We start from the raw sequence: 20,899 nt of genomic DNA on the forward strand, positions 1-20,899 counted from the left end.
GGGCTCTGGTCTATAGTAGTGCACTATATAGGGAATAGGGCTCTGGTCTATAGTAGTGCACTACACAGGGAATAGGGTTCTGGTCTATAGTAGTGCACTACACAGGGAATAGGGCTCTGGTCTATAGTAGTACATTATATAGCAAATAGGGCTCTGGTCTATAGTAATGCACTATATAGGGAATAGGGCTCTGGTCTATAGTAATGCACTATATAGGGAATAGGGCTCTGGTCTATAGTATTGCACTATATAGGGAATAGGGCTCTGGTCTAAAGTAGTGCACTATATAGGGAATAGAGCTCTGGTCTATAGTAGTGCACTATATAGGGAATAGGGCTCTGGTCTATAGTATTGCACTATATAGGGAATAGGGCTCTGGTCTAAAGTAGTGCACTACACAGGGAATAGGGCTCTGGTCTATAGTAGTGCACTACACAGGGAATAGGGCTCTGGTCTATAGTAGTGCACTACACAGGGAATAGGGCTCTGGTCTATAGTAGTGCACTACACAGGGAATAGGGCTCTGGTCTATAGTAGTGCACTATATAGGAAATAGGGCTCTGGTCTATAGTAGTGCACTTTATAGGGAATAGGGCTCAGGTCTAAAGTTGTGCACTATATAGGGCTCTGGTCTATAGTAGTACCACTATATAGGGAATAGGGCCCTGGTCAATAGTAGTGCACTATATAGGGAATAGGGCTCTGGTCTATGGTAGTACACTATATAGGGAATAGGGCTCTAGTATATAGTAGTACACTATATAGGGAATAGGGCTCTGGTCTATAGTAGTGCACTATATAGGGAATAGGGCTCTGGTCTATAGTAGTGCACTATATAGGGAATAGGGCTCTGGTCTAAAGTAGTGCTCTATATAGGGAATAGGGCTCTGGTCTATCGTAGTGCCACTATATAGGGAATAGGGCTCTGGTCTATAGTAGTACCACTATATAGGGAATGGGGCCCTGGTCTATAGTAGTGCACTATATAGGGAATAGGGCTCCAATTTGGGATGCAACTCAAGTCTGACAGAGATTTTCATGACCCTTCACTAGATAAGTAGTATAAAGTAATTGAAATAAGTGGTATAAAGTAGTAGTCATAGAATCACATCATCAGTACGCAGACTAGACCACAACAACTTCTGACTGAAACAGTAGAAGACACTGGAATGTAGTGTGTGTGTGTGTGTGGTGTGTGTGTTTGTGTGTGTGTGTGTGTGTGTGTGCTGTGTCCTCACCTCCAGTCGTTTCACCACCTCTCTGAAGTCCTCTGTGTTGTTACTGACAGACCTCAGAGACACACTCTCCCCTCTCTCATAGAAGATCCTCATGGAGGCGGGACTCCCCAGCGTCCAGCCAATCACGTCCTTAGTAGCACAGTTAAACACCACGGCCTTGGCCTCCTGATCCAATAGGATGAGGAAGTCGTTGGAGATAGCCAATAGTGCTTCGAGCTCTCCTCCCGCCCCATGATCCTCGGCGTGGACCGCCCACGTGATGGCGCCGAGGCTCCGAAGCTCCGCCCCCGCGTACGGACGACTCTTCTCCTTCCTCTTGTGAGCCAATGAGATGAAGGGGAATTTCCCGGACGGGTCGATGGGGGTCGACGTGGTGTGGCGCTCTGCCAGGTCTCTGAGGTACTCCTGACGTGTCCGTGTCGCCATGGCGCGGAACTTGTGCGATTTGTGGGCGGCGTTCTCTGCGTTGATGATCTTGGCCAAGAGGAAGTCCCGGAACACGGAGGACTTTGGGAAGGACACGTCCTCTGGGATGGGAGGGCCGAAGGACGGGACGTCACGAGAACGAGTGACCGCCACGCTAAGCAGGTGAGAGAGAGACATGATTATGGCATGAATGCACTAGATGGATAAATACTGACGCACTGCTAGGATATAATAAATTATAAATAATATTTAAAAAACTGTCAAACAAGGTCTCCCCATCCATCCCTCCCTCTCACTCAACCCATCCCTCCCTCTCATTCAACCCATCCCTCCCTCACCCTCAACCCATCCCTCCCTCTCACTCAACCCATCCCTCCCTCCCTCTCACTCAACCCATCCCTCCCTCCCTCCCTCTCACTCAACCCATCCCTCCCTCCCTCCCTCCCTCTCACTCAACCCATCCCTCCCTCCCTCATCACTCAACCCATCCCTCCCTCCCTCTCACTCAACCAATCCCTCCCTCCCTCTCACTCAACCCATCCCTCCCTCCCCCTCTCACTCAACCCATCCCCCCTCTCCTCAACCCATCCCTCCCTCTCACTCAACCCATCCCTCCCTCCCCCTCTCACTCAACCCATCCCTCCCTCTCACTCAACCCATCCCTCCCTCTCACTCAACCCATCCCTCCCTCTCACTCAACCCATCCATCCCTCCCTCTCACTCAACCCATCCATCCCTCCCTCTCACTCAACCCATCCATCCCTCCCTCTCACTCAACCCATCCATCCCTCCCTCACTCAACCCATCCTTCCCTCCCTCTCACTTAACCCATCCCCCCTCTCACTCAACCCATCCCCCCCTCACTCAACCCATCCCTCCCTCCCCGTCCAGCCAATCACGCTCCCTCCCTCCCCCTTAGTCAACCCAGCTCCCTTAAACCCATCCCTTCCCCCTCTCACTCAACCCATCCCTCCCTCCCCCTCTCACTCAACCCATCCCTCCCTCCCCCTCTCACTCAACCCATCCCTCCCTCCCCCTCTCACTCAACCCATCCCTCCCTCCCCCTCTCACTCAACCCATCCTCCCTCTCACTCAACCCATCCCCCCCTCTCACTCAACCCATCCCTCCCTCCCCCTCTCACTCAACCCATCGCTCCCTCTCACTCAACCCATCCCTCCCTCTCACTCAACCCATCCCTCCCTCTCACTCAACCCATCCCTCCCTCTCACTCAACCCAATCAACCCATCCCCCTCTCACTCAACCCATCCCCCCTCTCCTCAACCCATCCCCCCTCTCACTCAACCCATCCCCCTCTCACTCAACCCATCCCCCTCTCACTCAACCCATCCCTCCCTCTCCGTCAACCCATCCCTCCCTCCCCCTCTCACTCAACCCATCCCTCCCTCCCCTCTCTCAACCCATCCCTCCCTCTGATGATCTTCTCACTCAACCCATCCCCCTCTCACTCAACCCATCCCTCCCTCTCACTCAACCCATCCCTCCCTCTCACTCAACCCATCCCTCCCTCCCTCCTCCTCAACCCATCCCTCCCTCCCTCCTCCTCAACCCATCCCTCCCTCCCAACCCATCCCTCCCTCCCAACCCATCCCTCCCTCCCCCTCAACCCATCCCTCCCCGCTCACTCAACCCATCCCTCCCTAAATAATATTCAACCCATCCCTCCCACTCAACCCATCCCTCCCTCTCTCACTCAACCCATCCCCCCTCTCACTCAACCCATCCCTCCCTCTCACTCAACCCATCCCTCCCTCTCACTCAACCCATCCCTCCCTCCCCTCAACCAATCCCTCCCTCTCCTCAACCCATCCCTCCCTCCCCCTCTCATTCAACCCATCCCCCATCACTCAACCCATCCCTCCCCTCACTCAACCCATCCTCTCACCCATCTCTCACTCCCCCCTCCCTCTCCTCAACCCATCCCTCCCTCTCCCTCAACCCATCCCTCCCTCTCACTCAACCCATCCATCCCTCCCTCTCCTCAACCCATCCATCCCTCCCTCTCCTCAACCCATCCCTCAACCCATCCTTCCCTCCCTCTCACTCAACCCATCCCCCCCTCTCACTCAACCCATCCCCCCTCTCACTCAACCCATCGCTCCCTCCCTCTCACTCAACCCATCGCTCCCTCCCTCTCACTCAACCCATCCCTCCCTCCCTCTCACTCAACCCATCCCTCCCTCCCTCCCTCTCACTCAACCCATCCCTCCCTCCCTCCCTCTCACTCAACCCATCCCTCCCTCCCTCTCACTCAACCAATCCCTCCCTCCCTCTCACTCAACCCATCCCCCCCTCTCACTCAACCCATCCCTCCTCTCACTCAACCCATCCCTCCCTCTCACTCAACCCATCCCTCCCTCTCACTCAACCCATCCCTCCCTCTCACTCAACCCATCCCTCCCTCTCACTCAACCCATCCCTCCCTCTCACTCAACCCATCCATCCCTCCCTCTCACTCAACCCATCCATCCCTCCCTCTCACTCAACCCATCCATCCCTCCCTCACTCAACCCATCCTTCCTCCTCTCACTCAACCCATCCCCCCCTCTCACTCAACCCATCCCCCCCTCTCACTCAACCCATCGCTCCCTCTCACTCAACCCATCCCTCCCTCCCCCTCTCACTCAACCCATCGCTCCCTCCTCCCCCTCTCACTCAACCCATCGCTCCCTCTCACTCAACCCATCCCTCCCTCCCCCTCTCACTCAACCCATCCCTCCCTCCCCCTCTCACTCAACCCATCCCTCCCTCCCCCCTCCTCAACCCATCCCTCCCTCCCTCTCACTCAATCCCATCCCTCCCTCTCACTCAACCCATCCCTCCCTCTCACTCAACCCATCCCTCCCTCCCCCTCTCACTGAACCCATCACTCCCTCTCACTCAACCCATCCCTCCCTCTCACTCAACCCATCCCTCATCTCATCAACCCATCCCCCCTCTCACTCAACCCATCCCCCCTCTCACTCAACCCATCCCCCTCTCTCACTCAACCCATCCCCCCCTCTCACTCAACCCATCCCCCCTCTCACTCAACCCATCCCTCCCTCTCACTCAACCCATCCCTCCCTCCCCTCTCACTCAACCCATCCCTCCCTCCCCCTCTCACTCAACCCATCCCTCCCTCTCACTCAACCCATCCCCCTCTCACTCAACCCATCCCTCCCTCTCACTCAACCCATCCCTCCCTCTCACTCAACCCATCCCTCCCTCCCTCCTCCTCAACCCATCCCTCCCTCCCTCCTCTTCAACCCATCCCTCCCTCCCAACCCATCCCTCCCTTCCCCCTCTCACTCAACCCATCCCCCCCTCTCACTCAACCCATCCCTCCCCCTCTCACTCAACCCATCCCTCCCTCAACCCATCCCTCCCTCAACCCATCCCTCCCTCAACCCATCCCTCCCTCTCACTCAACCCATCCCTCCCTCTCAACCCATCCATCCCTCCCTCTCACTCAACCCATCCTTCCCTCCCCCTCTCACTCAACCCATCCCCCCTCTCACTCAACCCATCCCCCCTCTCACTCAACCCATCCCCCCTCTCACTCAACCCATCCCCCCTCTCACTCAACCCATCGCTCCCTCCCCTCTCACTCAACCCATCGCTCCCTCCCCTCTCACTCAACCCATCCTCCTCCCCCCCTCTCACTCAACCCATCGCTCCCTCTCACTCAACCCATCCCTCCCCCCCTCTCACTCAACCCATCCCTCCCTCCCCCTCTCACTCAACCCATCCCTCCCTCCCCTCTCACTCAACCCATCCCCCCTCTCACTCAACCCATCCCTCCCTCCCCCTCTCACTCAACCCATCCCTCTCCTCAACCCCCTCCCTCTCACTCAACCCATCCCTCCCTCTCACTCAACCCATCCCTCCCTCTCACTCAACCCATCCCTCCCTCTCACTCAACCCATCCCCCCTCTCACTCAACCCATCCCCCCTCTCCTCAACCCATCCCCCCTCTCACTCAACCCATCCCTCCCTCTCACTCAACCCATCCCTCCCTCTCACTCAACCCATCCCTCCCTCTCACTCAACCCATCCCCCTCTCACTCAACCCATCCCCCTCTCACTCAACCCATCCCTCCCTCTCACTCAACCCATCCCTCCCTCTCACTCAACCCATCCCTCCCTCTCACTCAACCCATCCCTCCCTCCCTCCTCCTCAACCCATCCCTCCCTCCCAACCCATCCCTCCCCCTCACTCAACCCATCCCTCCCACTCAACCCATCCCTCCCTCGCCTCTCACTCAACCCATCCCTCCCTCTCCTCAACCCATCCCTCCCTCTCACTCAACCCATCCCTCCCTCTCACTCAACCCATCCCTCCCTCTCACTCAACCCATCCCTCCCTCTCACTCAACCCATCCCTCCCTCCCTCCTCAACCCATCCCTCCCTCCCAACCCATCCCTCCCTCCCAACCCATCCCTCCCTCCCCCTCAACCCATCCCTCCCCCGCTCACTCAACCCATCCCTCCCTCCCCCTCAACCCATCCCTCCCTCCCCCTCTCCTCAACCCATCCCTCCCTCGCCCCACTCAACCCATCCCTCCCTCCCTCCCCCACAACCCATCCCTCCCTCCCAACCCATCCCTCCCTCCCTCCCCACTCAACCCCTCCCTCCCCCTCAACCCATCCCTCCCTCACACTCAACCCATCCCTCCCTCACACTCAACCCATCCCTCTCCCTCTCACCCAACCCTCCCTCCTCCTCTCTCCCATCCTTGTGGTGTTATCGGGACTAGAGACAGAGCTGTGGTGTTATCGGGACTAGAGACAGAGCTGTGGTGTTATCGGGACTAGAGACAGAACTGTAGTGTTATCGGGACTAGAGACAGAGCTGTAGTGTTCGGGACTAGAGACAGAGCTGTAGGGACTAGAGACAGAGCTGTAGTGTTATCGGGACTAGAGACAGAGCTGTAGTGTTATCGGGACTAGAGACAGAGCTGTAGTGTTATCGGGACTAGAGACAGAGCTGTAGTGTTATCGGGACTAGAGACAGAGCTGTAGTGTTATCGGGACTAGAGACAGAGCTGTAGTGTTATCGGGACTAGAGACAGAGCTGTAGTGTTATCGGGACGAGAGACAGAGCTGTAGTGTTATCGGGACGAGAGACAGAGCTGTAGTGTTATCGGGACGAGAGACAGAGCTGTGGTGTTATCGGGACTAGAGACAGAGCTGTGGTGTTATCGGGACTAGAGACAGAGCTGTGGTGTTATCGGGACTAGAGACAGAGCTGTAGTGTTATCGGGACTAGAGACAGAGCTGTAGTGTTATCGGGACTAGAGACAGAGCTGTAGTGTTATCGGGACTAGTTATCGGGACAGACAGAGCTGTAGTGTTATCGGGACTAGAGACAGAGCTGTAGTGTTATCGGGACTAGAGACAGAGCTGTAGTGTTATCGGGACTAGAGACAGAACTGTAGTGTTATCGGGACTAGAGACAGAACTGTAGTGTTATCGGGACTAGAGACAGAGCTGTAGTGTTATCGGGACTAGAGACAGAGCTGTAGTGTTATCGGGACTAGAGACTGAACTGTAGTGTTATCGGGACTAGAGACTGAACTGTAGTGTTATCGGGACTAGAGACAGAGCTGTAGTGTTATCGGGACTAGAGACTGAATGAGTTCTGTCCTATTCTGTTTTACAGCCACAACCTTTAAGTTACTCTGATAACTAAATTAGCCCAAATCATTGACCTGGTTCACTGACATTTTCTTAGTGATGAAATCTGTCAACCCTGTTGAGTGCCTCCCTTTCTGTGTGTGTGTGTGTGTGTGTGTGTGTGTGTCTCTTAGGACGTGTTGCCACTTACACGTGCTATTAGCTGATGGGAAAAGTTAGAAGGAAAGAGGAAGTAGAGAGAGAGAGAAACCTCTGGATATACATGACCAGCGTGTTACACTTTCTTTATAATAGTATAGATTCTGCATCTGTGGTGAAAGGTGGCCGAGCTAGAGGGGGTTTGTCTGGTGGCCGAGCTAGAGGGGGTTTGTCTGGTGGCCGAGCTAGAGGGGGTTTGTCTGGTGGCCGAGCTAGAGGGGGGTTCGTCAGGTGGCCGAGCTAGAGGGGGTTTGTCTGGTGGCCGAGCTAGAGGGGGTTTGTCTGGTGGCCGAGCTAGAGGGGGTTTGTCTGGTGGCCGAGCTAGAGGGGGGTTTGTCTGGTGGCCGAGCTAGAGGGGGTTTGTCTGGTGGCTGAGCTAGAGGGGGTGTTTGTCTGGTGGCCGAGCAAGAGGGGGGTTTGTCAGGTGGCCGAGCTAGAGGGGGTTTGTCTGGTGGCTAGAGGGGGGTTTGTCAGGTGGCGAGCTAGAGGGGGTTTGTCAGGTGGCCGAGCTACAGGGGGGTTCGTCAGGTGGCCGAGCTAGAGGGGGGTTGTCAGGTGGCCGAGCTAGAGGGGGGTTTGTCTGGTGGCCGAGCTAGAGGGGGGTTTGTCAGGTGGCCGAGCTAGAGGGGGGTTTGTCTGGTGGCCGAGCTAGAGGGGGGTTTGTCAGGTGGCCGAGCTAGAGGGAGTTTGTCGAATGGTTTGGTCTACCAACTCTCTCCCCATCCCTCCCCCACTCTGAACGGTTTGGTCCACCAACTCTCCCCCCTCATGCCACAGTACAGAACATGCCACAGTACAGAACATGCCACAGTACCGAACATGCCACAGTACAGAACATGATTAATCCAGGACTGAAATACTTTTTAAAAACTTTTACTTGTTTCAGAGCCGACATATCAGTACACACACACACAATGTCTAGGTCTAATAATATGCACTGTAGAAGTGACATGAATTGGTCACACTGCATGACTTCTGCCTCATGTAACAATTCATGTTGTTACTTGGTACAGTGCATCCAACACTTCCCACACTGCCCCTACTCGGATGGTATCGCGCCGTCCCAACCTTCGCTCTCTCTCCCCCGCTACTCTCTCCTCTTCCATCCTATCATCTCTTCCCTCTGCTCAAACCTTCTCCAACCTATCTCCTGATTCTGCCTCCTCAACCCTCCTCTCTTCCCTTTCTGCATCCTTTGACTCTCTATGTCCCCTATCCTCCAGGCCGGCTCGGTCCTCCCCTGCCGCTCCGTGGCTCAACGACTCATTGCGAGCTCACAGAACAGTGCTCCGGGCAGCCGAGCGGAAATGGAGGAAAACTCGCCTCCCTGCGGACCTGGCATCCTTTCACTCCCTCCTCTCTACATTTTCCTCCTCTGTCTCTGCTGCTAAAGCCACTTTCTACCACTCTAAATTCCAAGCATCTGCCTCTAACCCTAGGAAGCTCTTTGCCACCTTCTCCTCCCTCCTGAATCCTCCTCCCCCTCCTCCCTCTCTGCAGATGACTTCGTCAACCATTTTGAAAAGAAGGTCGACGACATCCGATCCTCGTTTGCTAAGTCAAACGACACCGCTGGTTCTGCTCACACTGCCCTACCCTGTGCTCTGACCTCTTTCTCCCCTCTCTCTCCAGATGAAATCTCGCTTCTTGTGACGGCCGGCCGCCCAACAACCTGCCCGCTTGACCCTATCCCTCCTCTCTTCTCCAGACCATTTCCGGAGACCTTCTCCCTTACCTCACCTCGCTCATCAACTCATCCCTGACCGCTGGCTACGTCCCTTCCGTCTTCAAGAGAGCGAGAGTTGCACCCCTTCTGAAAAAACCTACACTCGATCCCTCCGATGTCAACAACTACAGACCAGTATCCCTTCTTTCTTTTCTCTCCAAAACTCTTGAACGTGCCATCCTTGGCCAGCTCTCCCGCTATCTCTCTCAGAATGACCTTCTTGATCCAAATCAGTCAGGTTTCAAGACTAGTCATTCAACTGAGACTGCTCTTCTCTGTATCACGGAGGCGCTCCGCACTGCTAAAGCTAACTCTCTCTCCTCTGCTCTCATCCTTCTAGACCTATCGGCTGCCTTCGATACTGTGAACCATCAGATCCTCCTCTCCACCCTCTCCGAGTTGGGCATCTCCGGCGCGGCCCACGCTTGGATTGCGTCCTACCTGACAGGTCGCTCCTACCAGGTGGCGTGGCGAGAATCTGTCTCCTCGCCACGCGCTCTCACCACTGGTGTCCCCCAGGGCTCTGTTTTAGGCCTTTCCTATTCTCGCTATACACCAAGTCACTTGGCTCTGTCATAACCTCACATGGTCTCTCCTATCATTGCTATGCAGACGACACACAATTAATCTTCTCCTTTCCCCCTTCTGATGACCAGGTGGCGAATCGCATCTCTGCATGTCTGGCAGACATATCAGTGTGGATGACGGATCACCACAAGCTGAACCTCGGCAAGACGGAACTGCTCTTCCTCCCGGGGAAGGACTGCCCGTTCCATGATCTCGCCATCACGGTTGACAACTCCATTGTGTCCTCCTCCCAGAGCGCTAAGAACCTTGGCGTGATCCTGGACAACACCCTGTCGTTCTCAACTAACATCAAGGCGGTGGCCCGTTCCTGTAGGTTCATGCTCTACAACATCCGCAGAGTATGACCCTGCCTCACACAGGAAGCGGCGCAGGTCCTAATCCAGGCACTTGTCATCTCCCGTCTGGATTACTGCAACTCGCTGTTGGCTGGGCTCCCTGCCTGTGCCATTAAACCCCTACAACTCATCCAGAACGCCGCAGCCCGTCTGGTGTTCAACCTTCCCAAGTTCTCTCACGTCACCCCGCTCCTCCGCTCTCTCCACTGGCTTCCAGTTGAAGCTCGCATCCGCTACAAGACCATGGTGCTTGCCTACGGAGGGGAACTGTGAGGGGAACGGCACCGCAGTACCTCCAGGCTCTGATCAGGCCCTACACCCAAACAAGGGCACTGCGTTCATCCACCTCTGGCCTGCTCGCCTCCCTACCACTGAGGAAGTACAGTTCCCGCTCAGCCCCCCTATGGTGGAACAAACTCCCTCACGACGCCAGGACAGCGGAGTCAATCACCACCTTCCGGAGACACCTGAAACCCCACCTCTTTAAGGAATACCTAGGATAGGATAAAGTAATCCTTCTCCCCCCCTTAAATGATTTAGATGCACTATTGTAAGGTGGCTGTTCCACTGGATGTCATAAGGTGAATTCACCAATTTGTAAGTCGCTCTGGATAAGAGCGTCTGCCAAATGACTTAAATGTAAATGTAAAATGTAAATGCAAATTACAATACAATATATACACTGCTCCAAAAAAATAAAGGGAACACTAAAATAACACATCCTAGATCTGAATGAATGAAATATTCTTATTAAATACTTTTTTCTTTACATAGTTGAATGTGCTGACAACAAAATCGCACAAAAATTATCAATGGAAATCAAATTTATCAACCCATGGAGGTCTGGATTTGGAGTCACACTCAAAATGAAAGTGGAAAACCACATTACAGGCTGATCCAACTTTGATGTAATGTCCTTAAAACAAGTCAAAATGAGGCTCAGTAGTGTGTGTGGCCTCCACGTGCCTGTATGACCTCCCTACAACGCCTGGGCATGCTCCTGATGAGGTGGCGGATGGTCTCCTGAGGGATCTCCTCCCAGACCTGGACTAAAGCATCCGCCAACTCCTGGACAGTCTATGGTGCAACGTGGCGTTGGTGGATGGAGCGAGACATGATGTCCCAGATGTGCTCAACTGGATTCAGGTCTGGGGAACGGGCGGGCCAGTCCATAGCATCAATGCCTTCCTCTTGCAGGAACTGCTGACACACTCCAGCCACATGAGGTCTAGCATTGTCTTGCATTAGGAGGAACCCAGGGCCAACCGCACCAGCATATGGTCTCACAAGGGGTCTGAGGATCTCATCTCGGTACCTAATGGCAGTCAGGCTACCTCTGGCGAGCACATGGAGGGCTGTGCGGCCCCCCCAAAGAAATACCACCCCACACCATGACTGACCCACCGCCAAACTGGTCATGCTGGGGGATGTTGCAGGCAGCAGAACGTTCTCCACGGCGTCTCCAGACTGTCACATGTGCTCAGTTTGAACCTGCTTTCATCTGTGAAGAGCACAGGGCGCCAGTGGCGAATTTGCCAATCTTGGTGTACTTTAGCAAATGCCAAACGTTCTGTACGGTGTTGGGCTGTAAGCACAACCCCCACCTGTGGACGTCGGGCCCTCATACCACCCTCATGGAGTCTGAGCAGACACATGCACATTTGTGGCCTGCTGGAGGTCATTTTGCAGGGCTCTGGCAGTGCTCCTCCTGCTCCTCCTTGCACAAAGGCGGGGGTAGCGATCTTTCTGTTGGGTTGTTGCCCTCCTCCACGTCTCCTGATGTACTGGCCTGTCTCCTGGTAGCGCCTCCATGCTCTGGACACTACCACGCTGACAGACACAGCAAACCTTCTTGCCAAAGCTCGCATTGATGTGCCATCCTGGACTTGTGTGGGTTGTAGACTCCATCTCATGCTACCACTAGAGTGAAAGCACCGCCAGCATTCAAAAGTGACCTAAACATCAGCCAGGAAGCATAGGAACTGAGAAGTGGTCTGTAGTCACCACCTGCAGAACCACTCCTTTAATGGGGGTGTCTTGCTAATTGCCTATAATTTCCACCTGTTGTCTATTCCATTTGCACAACAGCATGTGAAATTTATTGTCAATCAGTGTTGCTTCCTAAGTGGGCAGTTTGATTTCACAGAAGTTGTGATTGACTTGAAGTTACATTGTGTTGTTTAAGTGTTCCCTTTATTTTTTGAGCGGTGTGTATATATAGAACATTCTATTGGTTCCAAGAAATGTCTGTGTCTTCACTTCCCCTTTGTGCCAGTAAGGTGTTCTTGTATCTGCTTTTTAAAATATGGATTTATTTTTAGTTCGCGTTACCTGGGGGTGGCAGAGAGTTTCATGTCGTCATGGCGATATTTAATACTGTTCTGGAACGTGGAAGACGGTGAAGAGACCTCTGGTTGCATGTCTTGTGTTGTACAGATGAGTATCTGAATGGTGAAGAGACCTCTGGTTGCATGTCTTGTGTTGTACAGATGAGTGTCTGAACCGTGAAGAGACCTCTGGTTGCATGTCTTGTGTTGTACCTGATGAGTGTCTGAACCGTGAAGAGACCTCTGGTTGCATGTCTTGTGTTGTACAGATGAGTGTCTGAGCTGTGAAGAGACCTCTGGTTGCATGTCTTGTGTTGTACTGATGAGTGTCTGAACCGTGAAGAGACCTCTGGTTGCATGTCTTGTGTTGTACTGATGAGTGTCTGAACTGTGAAGAGACCTCTGGTTGCATGTCTTGTGTTGTACCGATGAGAGTCTGAGCTGTGAAGAGACCTCTGGTTGCATGTCTTGTGTTGTACAGATGAGTGTCTGAATGGTGAAGAGACCTCTGGTTGCATGTCTTGTGTTGTATAGATGAGTGTCTGAGCTGTGAAGAGACCTCTGGTTGCATGTCTTGTGTTGTATAGATGAGTGCCTGAACTGTGTTACCAACTGCTTGAACAGACAGTTCGGTACCTTTAACACCTCGCACAATGACCACAATAGTGATGCAGTCAATCTCTCCTCAACTCTGAGCCAGGAGAGACTGACATGAATGTTACTGAGGCGCCTTCCCTCCGTGTTCATCTAAGTGCTGCTCTGTTCTGGACCCTCTGAAATGTACCTATGTTCTTATTTGCGGGTCACATGACCGACCACACAACAGAGCCGTAGGCCAGCAGTCCAAGAGTGAAAAAATAAATTAAACGTTCATGCCAAGGTCATACCAACAATCATTTTGCTATTTGATTATTAACTTTAAGACCCCTTTAAGTTTCAACATTAAATAATACATATTTTTGGGGATAAAAATCTCTGGTGTGTTCATCTAAGTGCAACATGCTGCTCTGTTCTGGACCCAACTGCAATGTTTCTATGTTTGTTCTTCACATGACCACACAACTGGGCAGTGGTCCAGGTGCCACAAAACTAGGTCCTGTCGGTCCTGTAGGACCTGTCGGGTCGACTGAGAAGTCAAGACGGAAGAGGATCACAGACAGACCCTCTGCCCTTTTTGAGCCACCACTGAGTCTATACGTTTTGACGTTGAAAAACAACACGTCCTATTCTAGGAAATACAGTCTCAAATCACGACCGAACCTCCCGATGACGCCAATGACTATAGAAGGGAAAAAATGACCTACTTAGCACTTGCATTTATAAAAAAACAATAGGTTAACCTATGGAGAACACAACATACCTATATCTCTGTGAAAATATCACGTACATGCTGTGGGAAACACTTAGCATTGCTCGTTCTGCAGGCCAGGCCAGTGTGTCAGAGGGAGAGAGAGACAGAGAAAGGCAGAGACAGAGAGCCAGTGAGTCAGAGAGACAGAGACAGAGAGAAAGGCAGAGACAGAGAGCCAGTGAGTCAGAGAGACAGAGACAGAGAGAAAGGCAGAGACAGAGAGCCAGTGAGTCAGAGAGAGAGACAGAGAGAAAGGCAGAGACAGAGAGCCAGTGAGTCAGAGAGACAGAGACAGAAAGGCAGAGACAGAGAGCCAGAGAGAGACAGAGACAGAGAGCCAGAGAGAGACAGAGAGCCAGAGAGAGCCAGAGAGCCAGAGAGAGCCAGAGAGCCAGAGAGAGCCAGAGAGAGACAGAGAGCCAGAGAGCCAGAGAGAGACAGAGACAGAGAGCCAGAGAGAGACAGAGACAGAGAGCCAGAGAGAGACAGAGACAGAGAGCCAGAGAGAGACAGAGAGCCAGAGAGAGACAGAGACAGAGAGCCAGAGAGAGACAGAGACAGAGAGCCAGAGAGAGCCAGAGAGAGAGCCAGAGAGAGACAAAAACAGAGAGCCAGAGAGAGACAGAGAGAGCCAGAGAGCCAGAGAGAGACAGAGCCAGAGAGCCAGAGAGAGACAGAGCCAGAGAGCCAGAGAGAGACAGAGATCCAGAGAGCCAGAGAGAGACAGAGATCCAGAGAGAGACAGAGAGAGAGAGAGGCAGAGCCAGAGAGAGACAGAGACAGAGAGAGAGAGGGGCAGAGCCAGAGAGAGAGAGAGCCAGAGAGAGCCAGAGAGAGCCAGAGAGAGCCAGAGAGAGACAGAGAGAGCCAGAGAGAGCCAGAGAGAGCCAGAGAGCCAGAGAGAGAGCCAGATAGCCAGAGAGAGCCAGAGAGAGCCAGAGAGAGAGCCAGAGAGAGACAGAGAGCCAGAGAGAGCCAGAGAGAGCCAGAGAGCCAGAGAGAGACAGAGAGACAGAGAGAGCCAGAGAGACAGAGAGAGCCAGAGAGAGACAGAGAGCCAGAGAGAGACAGAGACAGAGAGCCAGAGAGAGACAGAAACAGAGAGCCAGAGAGAAACAGAAACAGAGAGCCAGAGAGAGACAGAAACAGAGAGCCAGAGAGAGACAGAGAGCCAGAGAGAGACAGAGAGCCAGAGAGAGACAGAGAGCCAGAGAGAGACAGAGAGCCAGAGAGAGACAGAGAGCCAGAGAGAGACAGAGAGCCAGAGAGAGAGCCAGAGAGAGAGAGCCAGAGAGAGAGACAGAGACAGAGAGCCAGAGAGAGACAGAGACAGAGACAGAGAGAGACAGAGAGCCAGAGAGAGACAAGGCAAGAAGGGTCTTCTATGCCATCAAAAGGAACATAAATTTCAACATACCAATTAGGATTTGGCTAAAAATACTTGAATCAGTCATAGAACCCATTGCCCTTTATGGTTGTGAGGTCTGGGGTCTGCTCACCAACCAAGACTTCACAAAATGGGACAAACACCAAATTGAGACTCTGCACACAGAATTCTGCAAAAATATCCTCCGTGTACAACATAGAACACCAAATAATGCTTGCAGAGCAGAATTAGGCCGATACCCACTAATTATCAAAATCCAGAAAAGAGCTGTTAAATTCTACAACCACCTAAAAGGAAGCGATTCCCAAACCTTCCATAACAAAGCCATCAACTACAGAGAGATGAACCTGGAGAAGAGTCTGGATAAGAGCGTCTGCTAAATGACTTAAATGTAAATGTAAATGTAAGAGTCCCCTAAGCAAGCTGGTCCTGGGGCTCTGTTCACAAACACAAACACACCCTACAGAGCCCCAGGACATCATCACATTTAGACCCAACCAAATCTTGAGAAAACAAAAAGATAATTACTTGACACATTGGAAATAATTTACAAAAAAAACAGAGCAAACTAGAATGCTATTTGGCCCTAAACAGAGAGTACACAGTGGCAGAATAACTGACCACTGTGACTGACCCAAAATTAAGGAAAGCTTTGACTATGTACAGACTCAGTGGGCATAGCCTTGCTATTGAGAAAGGCCACCGTAGACAGACATGGCTCTCAAGAGAAGACAGTCTATGTGCTCACTGCCCACAAAATGAGGTGAAAACTGAGCTGCACTTCCTAACCTCCTGCCCAATGTATGACCATATTAGAGAGACATATTTCCCTCAGATTACACAGATCCACAAAGAATTTGAAAACAAATCCAATTTTGATAAACTCCCATATCTACTGGGTGAAATACCACAGTGTGACATCACAGCAGCAGGATTTGTGACCTGTTGCCACGAGAAAAGGGCAACCAGTGAAGAACAAACACCATTGTAAATACAACCCATATTTATGCTAATTTATTTTCCCTTGTATACCTTAACCATTTGTACATTGTTAAAACACTGTATATATATATATATATATAAAATATGGCATTTGTAATGTCTTTATTGTTTTGAAACTTCTGTATGTGTGATGTTTACTGTTAATTTTGATTGTTTATTTCACTTTATATATTCACTTTATATATTATCTACCCCACTTGCTTTGGCAATGTTAACACATGTTTCCCATGCCAATAAAGCCCTTGAATTGAATTGACAGAGACAGAGAGCCAGTGAGTCAGAGAGATAGAGAGACAGACAGAGAGACAGAAGAGACAGAGGAGAGAGAGAGAGAGAGAGAGAGAGAGAGAGAGAGAGAGAGAGAGAGAGAGAGAGAGAGAGAGAGAGAGAGAGGGAGGGAGAGACAGAGAGAGGAGAGAGACATAGGGAGAGAAGGAGAGAAGAGAGAGACCGAGGGAGAGAGGGAGAGAAGGAGAGAAGAGAGAGAGACCGAGGGAGAGAGACAGAGAGGGAGGAGAGAGACAGAGGGAGGAGAGAGAGGGAGGAGAGAGACAGAGAGGGAGGAGAGAGACAGAGAGGGAGGAGAGAGAGAGACAGAGAGGGAGGAGAGAGACAGAGGGAGGAGAGAGACAGAGACAGAGAGAGAGAGAGAGGAGAGAGAGAGAGACAGAGAGAGAGAGAGACACAGAGAGAGAGAGAGAGAGAGAGACACAGAGAGAGAGAGGAGATAAAAGAGACAGAGAGACAGAGAGGGAGGGAGAGAGAGAGACACAGAGAGGGGGACAGAGAGAGAGAGAGAGAGAGAGAGAGAGAGAGAGAGAGAGAGAGAGAGAGTAACAGAAGTATTGTTCCCTCCTGACCTTCTTGGAGAGAGGATGAAAGAGACAGAGTGATAGAACATATAGTTCTGTGGAGATTGCAGACACAGAGAGACAATCAGTGAGAGAGACACAGAGAGAGACACAGAGAGAGAGAAGAGAGAGACAGAGAGAGCGAGAGAGAGAGAGACACAGAGAGACAGAGAGACAGAGTGAGAGAGAGAGAGAGATGAGGATGTGTGAAAGAGAGAGAGAGGACAGAGAGAGAGAGAGAGAGAGAGAGAGAGAGAGAGAGAGAGAGAGAGAGAGAGATGAGAGTAATGCCAGAATGTATTGTTCCCTCCTGACCTTCTTGGATGAGAGGATGAAAGAGACAGAGTGATAGAACATATAGTTCTGTGGTCTATGATTGCAGTGGTATAAATAACCAGTGTGTGGGCTGATGGGATCTCTCAGCTTCCGCTGCTGCTGCCCACAATCAGTGTTACAGAGAGAGGATGAGAGAAAGAGAGAGAGAGAGAGAGGATGTGTGAAAGAGAGAGAGAGGATGTGTGAAGAGAGAGAGAGGATGTGTGAGTGAGAGAGAGAGAGAGGATGTGAGTGAGAGAGAGAGGATGTGTGTGAGAGAGAGAGGATGTGTGAGTGAGAGAGAGAGGGTGTGTGAGTGAGAGAGAGAGGCTGTGTGATGAGAGAGAGAGGATGTGAGTGAGTGAGAGAGAGGATGTGAGTGAGAGAGAGAGGATGTGAGAGAGAGAATGTGTGAGTGAGAGAGAGATGTGTGAGAGAGAAGAGAGAGAGAGATGTGTGAGTGAGAGAGATGTGTGTGAGTGAGAGAGATGAGAGAGAGATGTGTGAGAGAGAGAGGATGTGAGTGAGCGAGAGAGAGGATGTGAGTGAGAGAGGGAGAGGATGTGAGTGAGAGAGAGAGAGAGGATGAGAGTGAGAGAGAGAGAGAGGATGAGAGAGGGAGGATGTGAGTGAGAGAGGGAGGATGTGAGTGAGAGAGGGAGAGGATGAGAGTGAGAGAGAGAGAGGATGAGAGAGAGAGGATGTGAGTGAGAGAGGGAGGATGTGAGTGAGAGAGAGAGAGGATGAGAGAGAGAGGATGTGAGTGAGAGAGGGAGGATGTGAGTGAGAGAGAGAGAGGGTGAGTGAGAGGGAGGATGTGAGTGAGAGAGAGGATGTGAGTGAGAGAGAGGATGTGAGTGAGAGGGAGAGAGAGAGGGTGAGTGAGAGAGAGGATGTGAGTGTGAGAGAGAGGATGGGAGAGAGAGAGGGTGAGTGAGTGAGAGGATGTGAGTGAGAGAGAGGATGTGAGTGAGAGAGAGGATGTGTGAGAGAGAGAGGATGTGTGTGTGTGTGAGAGAGAGAGGATGTGTGAGAGAGAGGATGTGAGAGAGTGAGAGAGAGAGTGAGAGAGAGAATGGATGTGTGTGTGAGAGAGAGAGAGATGTGTGTGATGTGAGTGAGAGAGAGAGTGCTGTGTGAGAGGATGTGAGAGAGAGAGAGGATGTGTGTGAGAGAGAGAATGTGTGTGAGTGAGTGAGATGTGTGTGAGTGAGAGAGAATGTGTGTGAGTGAGAGAGAGAATGTGTGTGAGTGAGAGAGATGTGAGTGAGAGAGATGTGTGTGAGTGAGAGAGAATGTGTGTGAGTGAGAGAGAATGTGTGTGAGTGAGAGAGATGTGAGTGAGAGAGAGAATGTGTGTGAGAGAGAGAGAATGTGTGAGTGAGAGAGAGATGTGTGTGATTGAGAGAGAGAATGTGTGTGAGTGAGAGAGAGAATGTGTGAGTGAGAGGATGTGTGTGAGAGAGAGATGTGTGTGAGTGAGAGAGAGAGATGTGTGAGTGAGAGAGAGAGGTGTGTGTGAGAGAGAGAGAGGATGTGTGTGTGAGAGAGAGAGAGAATGTGTGTGTGTGAGAGAGAGAGAGAGAGAGAATGGATGTGTGTGTGAGAGAGAGAGAGAATATGTGTGTGAGAGAGAGAGAGAGAGAGAGAGAGAGAGAGAGAGAGAGAGAGAGAATGTGTGTGTGTGATGTGTGAGAGAGAGAGAGAGAATGTGTGTGAGAGAGAGAGTGAGTGAGAGAGAGGATGAGTGAGAGAGAGAGAGATGTGTGTGAGTGAGAGAGAGAGGATGTGAGAGAGAGAGAGAGAGATGTGTGTGAGAGAGAGAGGATGTGTGTGTGAGAGAGATGTGTGTGAGAGAGAGAGAGAATGTGTGTGTGAGAGGATGTGAGAGAGAGAGTGAGAGAGAGATGTGAGTGAGAGAGAGAATGTGTGTGAGTGAGAGATGTGTGAGTGAGGAATGTGTGTGAGTGAGAGAGAGATGTGTTTGAGAGAGAATGTGTGTGAGAGAGAGAGATGTGTGTGAGAGAGAGATGTGTGAGAGAGAGAGAATGTGTGTGAGAGAGAGAGAATGTGTGTGAGTGAGAGAGAGAGAATGTGTGAGTGAGAGAGAGGATGTGTGTGAGTGAGAGAGAGGATGTGTGTGAGTGAGAGAGAGGATGTGTGTGTGAGAGAGAGATGATGTGAGTGAGAGAGAGGATGTGTGTGAGTGAGAGAGAGGATGTGTGTGAGTGAGAGAGATGTGTGTGAGTGAGAGAGAGGATGTGTGTGAGTGAGAGAGAGGATGTGAGTGAGAGAGAGTGTGTGAGAGAGAGAGGATGTGTGAGAGAGAGAGAGGATGAGTGAGAGGGAGAGAGAGGATGTGTGAGTGAGAGAGAGGATGTGTGAGTGAGAGAGAGGATGAGTGAGAGGGAGAGAGGATGTGAGTGAGAGAGAGGATGTGTGAGAGTGAGAGAGAGGAGTGTGTGTGTGAGAGAGAGGATGTGTGTGAGAGAGAGAGGATGTGTGTGAGAGAGAGAGGATGTGTGAGAGAGAGAGAATGTGTGTGTGAGAGAGAGAATGTGTGTGTGAGAGAGAGAATGTGTGTGTGAGAGAGAGAGTGTGTGTGTGAGTGAGAGAATGTGTGTGAGTGAGAGAATGTGTGTGAGAGAGAGAGAGAATGTGTGTGAGTGAGAGAGAGAATGTGTGTGAGTGAGAGAGAATGTGTGTGAGTGAGAGAGAGAATGTGTGAGTGAGAGAGAGAATGTGTGTGAGTGAGAGAGAGAATGTGTGTGAGTGAGAGAGAGGATGTGTGTGAGTGAGAGAGAGGATGTGTGTGAGTGAGAGAGAGGAGTGTGAGTGAGAGAGAGGATGCGTGTGAGTGAGAGAGAGGATGTGTGAGTGAGAGAGAGGATGTGTGAGAGGGAGAGAGGATGTGTGTGAGTGAGAGAGAGGATGTGTGTGAGTGAGAGAGAGGATGTGTGAGTGAGAGAGAGGATGTGTGAGTGAGAGAGAGGATGAGTGAGAGGGAGAGAGAGGATGAGTGAGAGGGAGAGAGAGGATGTGTGAGTGAGAGAGAGGATGTGAGTGAGAGAGAGGATGAGTGAGAGTGAGAGTGAGAGAGAGGATGTGTGAGTGAGAGTGAGAGGATGTGTGAGAGAGGAGGATGTGTGAGATGTGTGTGAGAGAGAGGATGTGTGAGAGAGAGAGAGGATGTGTGATGTGTGTGTGAGAGAGAGAAGAGAGAGAATGTGTGAGTGAGAGAGTGTGAGTGAGAGATGTGTGAGTGAGAGAATGTGTGTGAGTGAGAGAATGTGTGTGAGTGAGAGAGAGAGAGTGTGTGAGTGAGATGTGTGTGAGTGAGAGAGAGATGTGTGTGGAGAGGATGTGTGTGAGTGAGAGAGGATGTGTGTGAGTGAGAGAGAGGATGTGTGTGAGTGAGAGAGAGGATGTGTGTGAGTGAGAGAGAGGATGCGTGTGAGTGAGAGAGAGGATGTGTGTGAGTGAGAGAGAGGATGCGTGTGAGTGAGAGAGAGGATG

General features: G+C 51.7%; 1 protein-coding gene across 1 annotated transcript in view; it reads right to left on the reverse strand.

Annotated features, from left to right (window-relative positions):
• The window catches only part of LOC135505664 (signal-induced proliferation-associated 1-like protein 1), a 122,178-nt gene that overhangs the window by 8,988 nt on the left and 92,291 nt on the right, over positions 1 to 20,899 (reverse strand). The window contains exon 13 of the mRNA XM_064924712.1: positions 1,239 to 1,818. Coding sequence (XP_064780784.1) covers positions 1,239 to 1,818 — 580 coding nt within the window. The remainder of the gene's footprint in view (positions 1 to 1,238; positions 1,819 to 20,899) is intronic.

The sequence above is a fragment of the Oncorhynchus masou genome, chromosome 19, assembly GCF_036934945.1.
Source record: "Oncorhynchus masou masou isolate Uvic2021 chromosome 19, UVic_Omas_1.1, whole genome shotgun sequence".
In the NCBI taxonomy this organism is placed as follows: domain Eukaryota; kingdom Metazoa; phylum Chordata; class Actinopteri; order Salmoniformes; family Salmonidae; genus Oncorhynchus; species Oncorhynchus masou.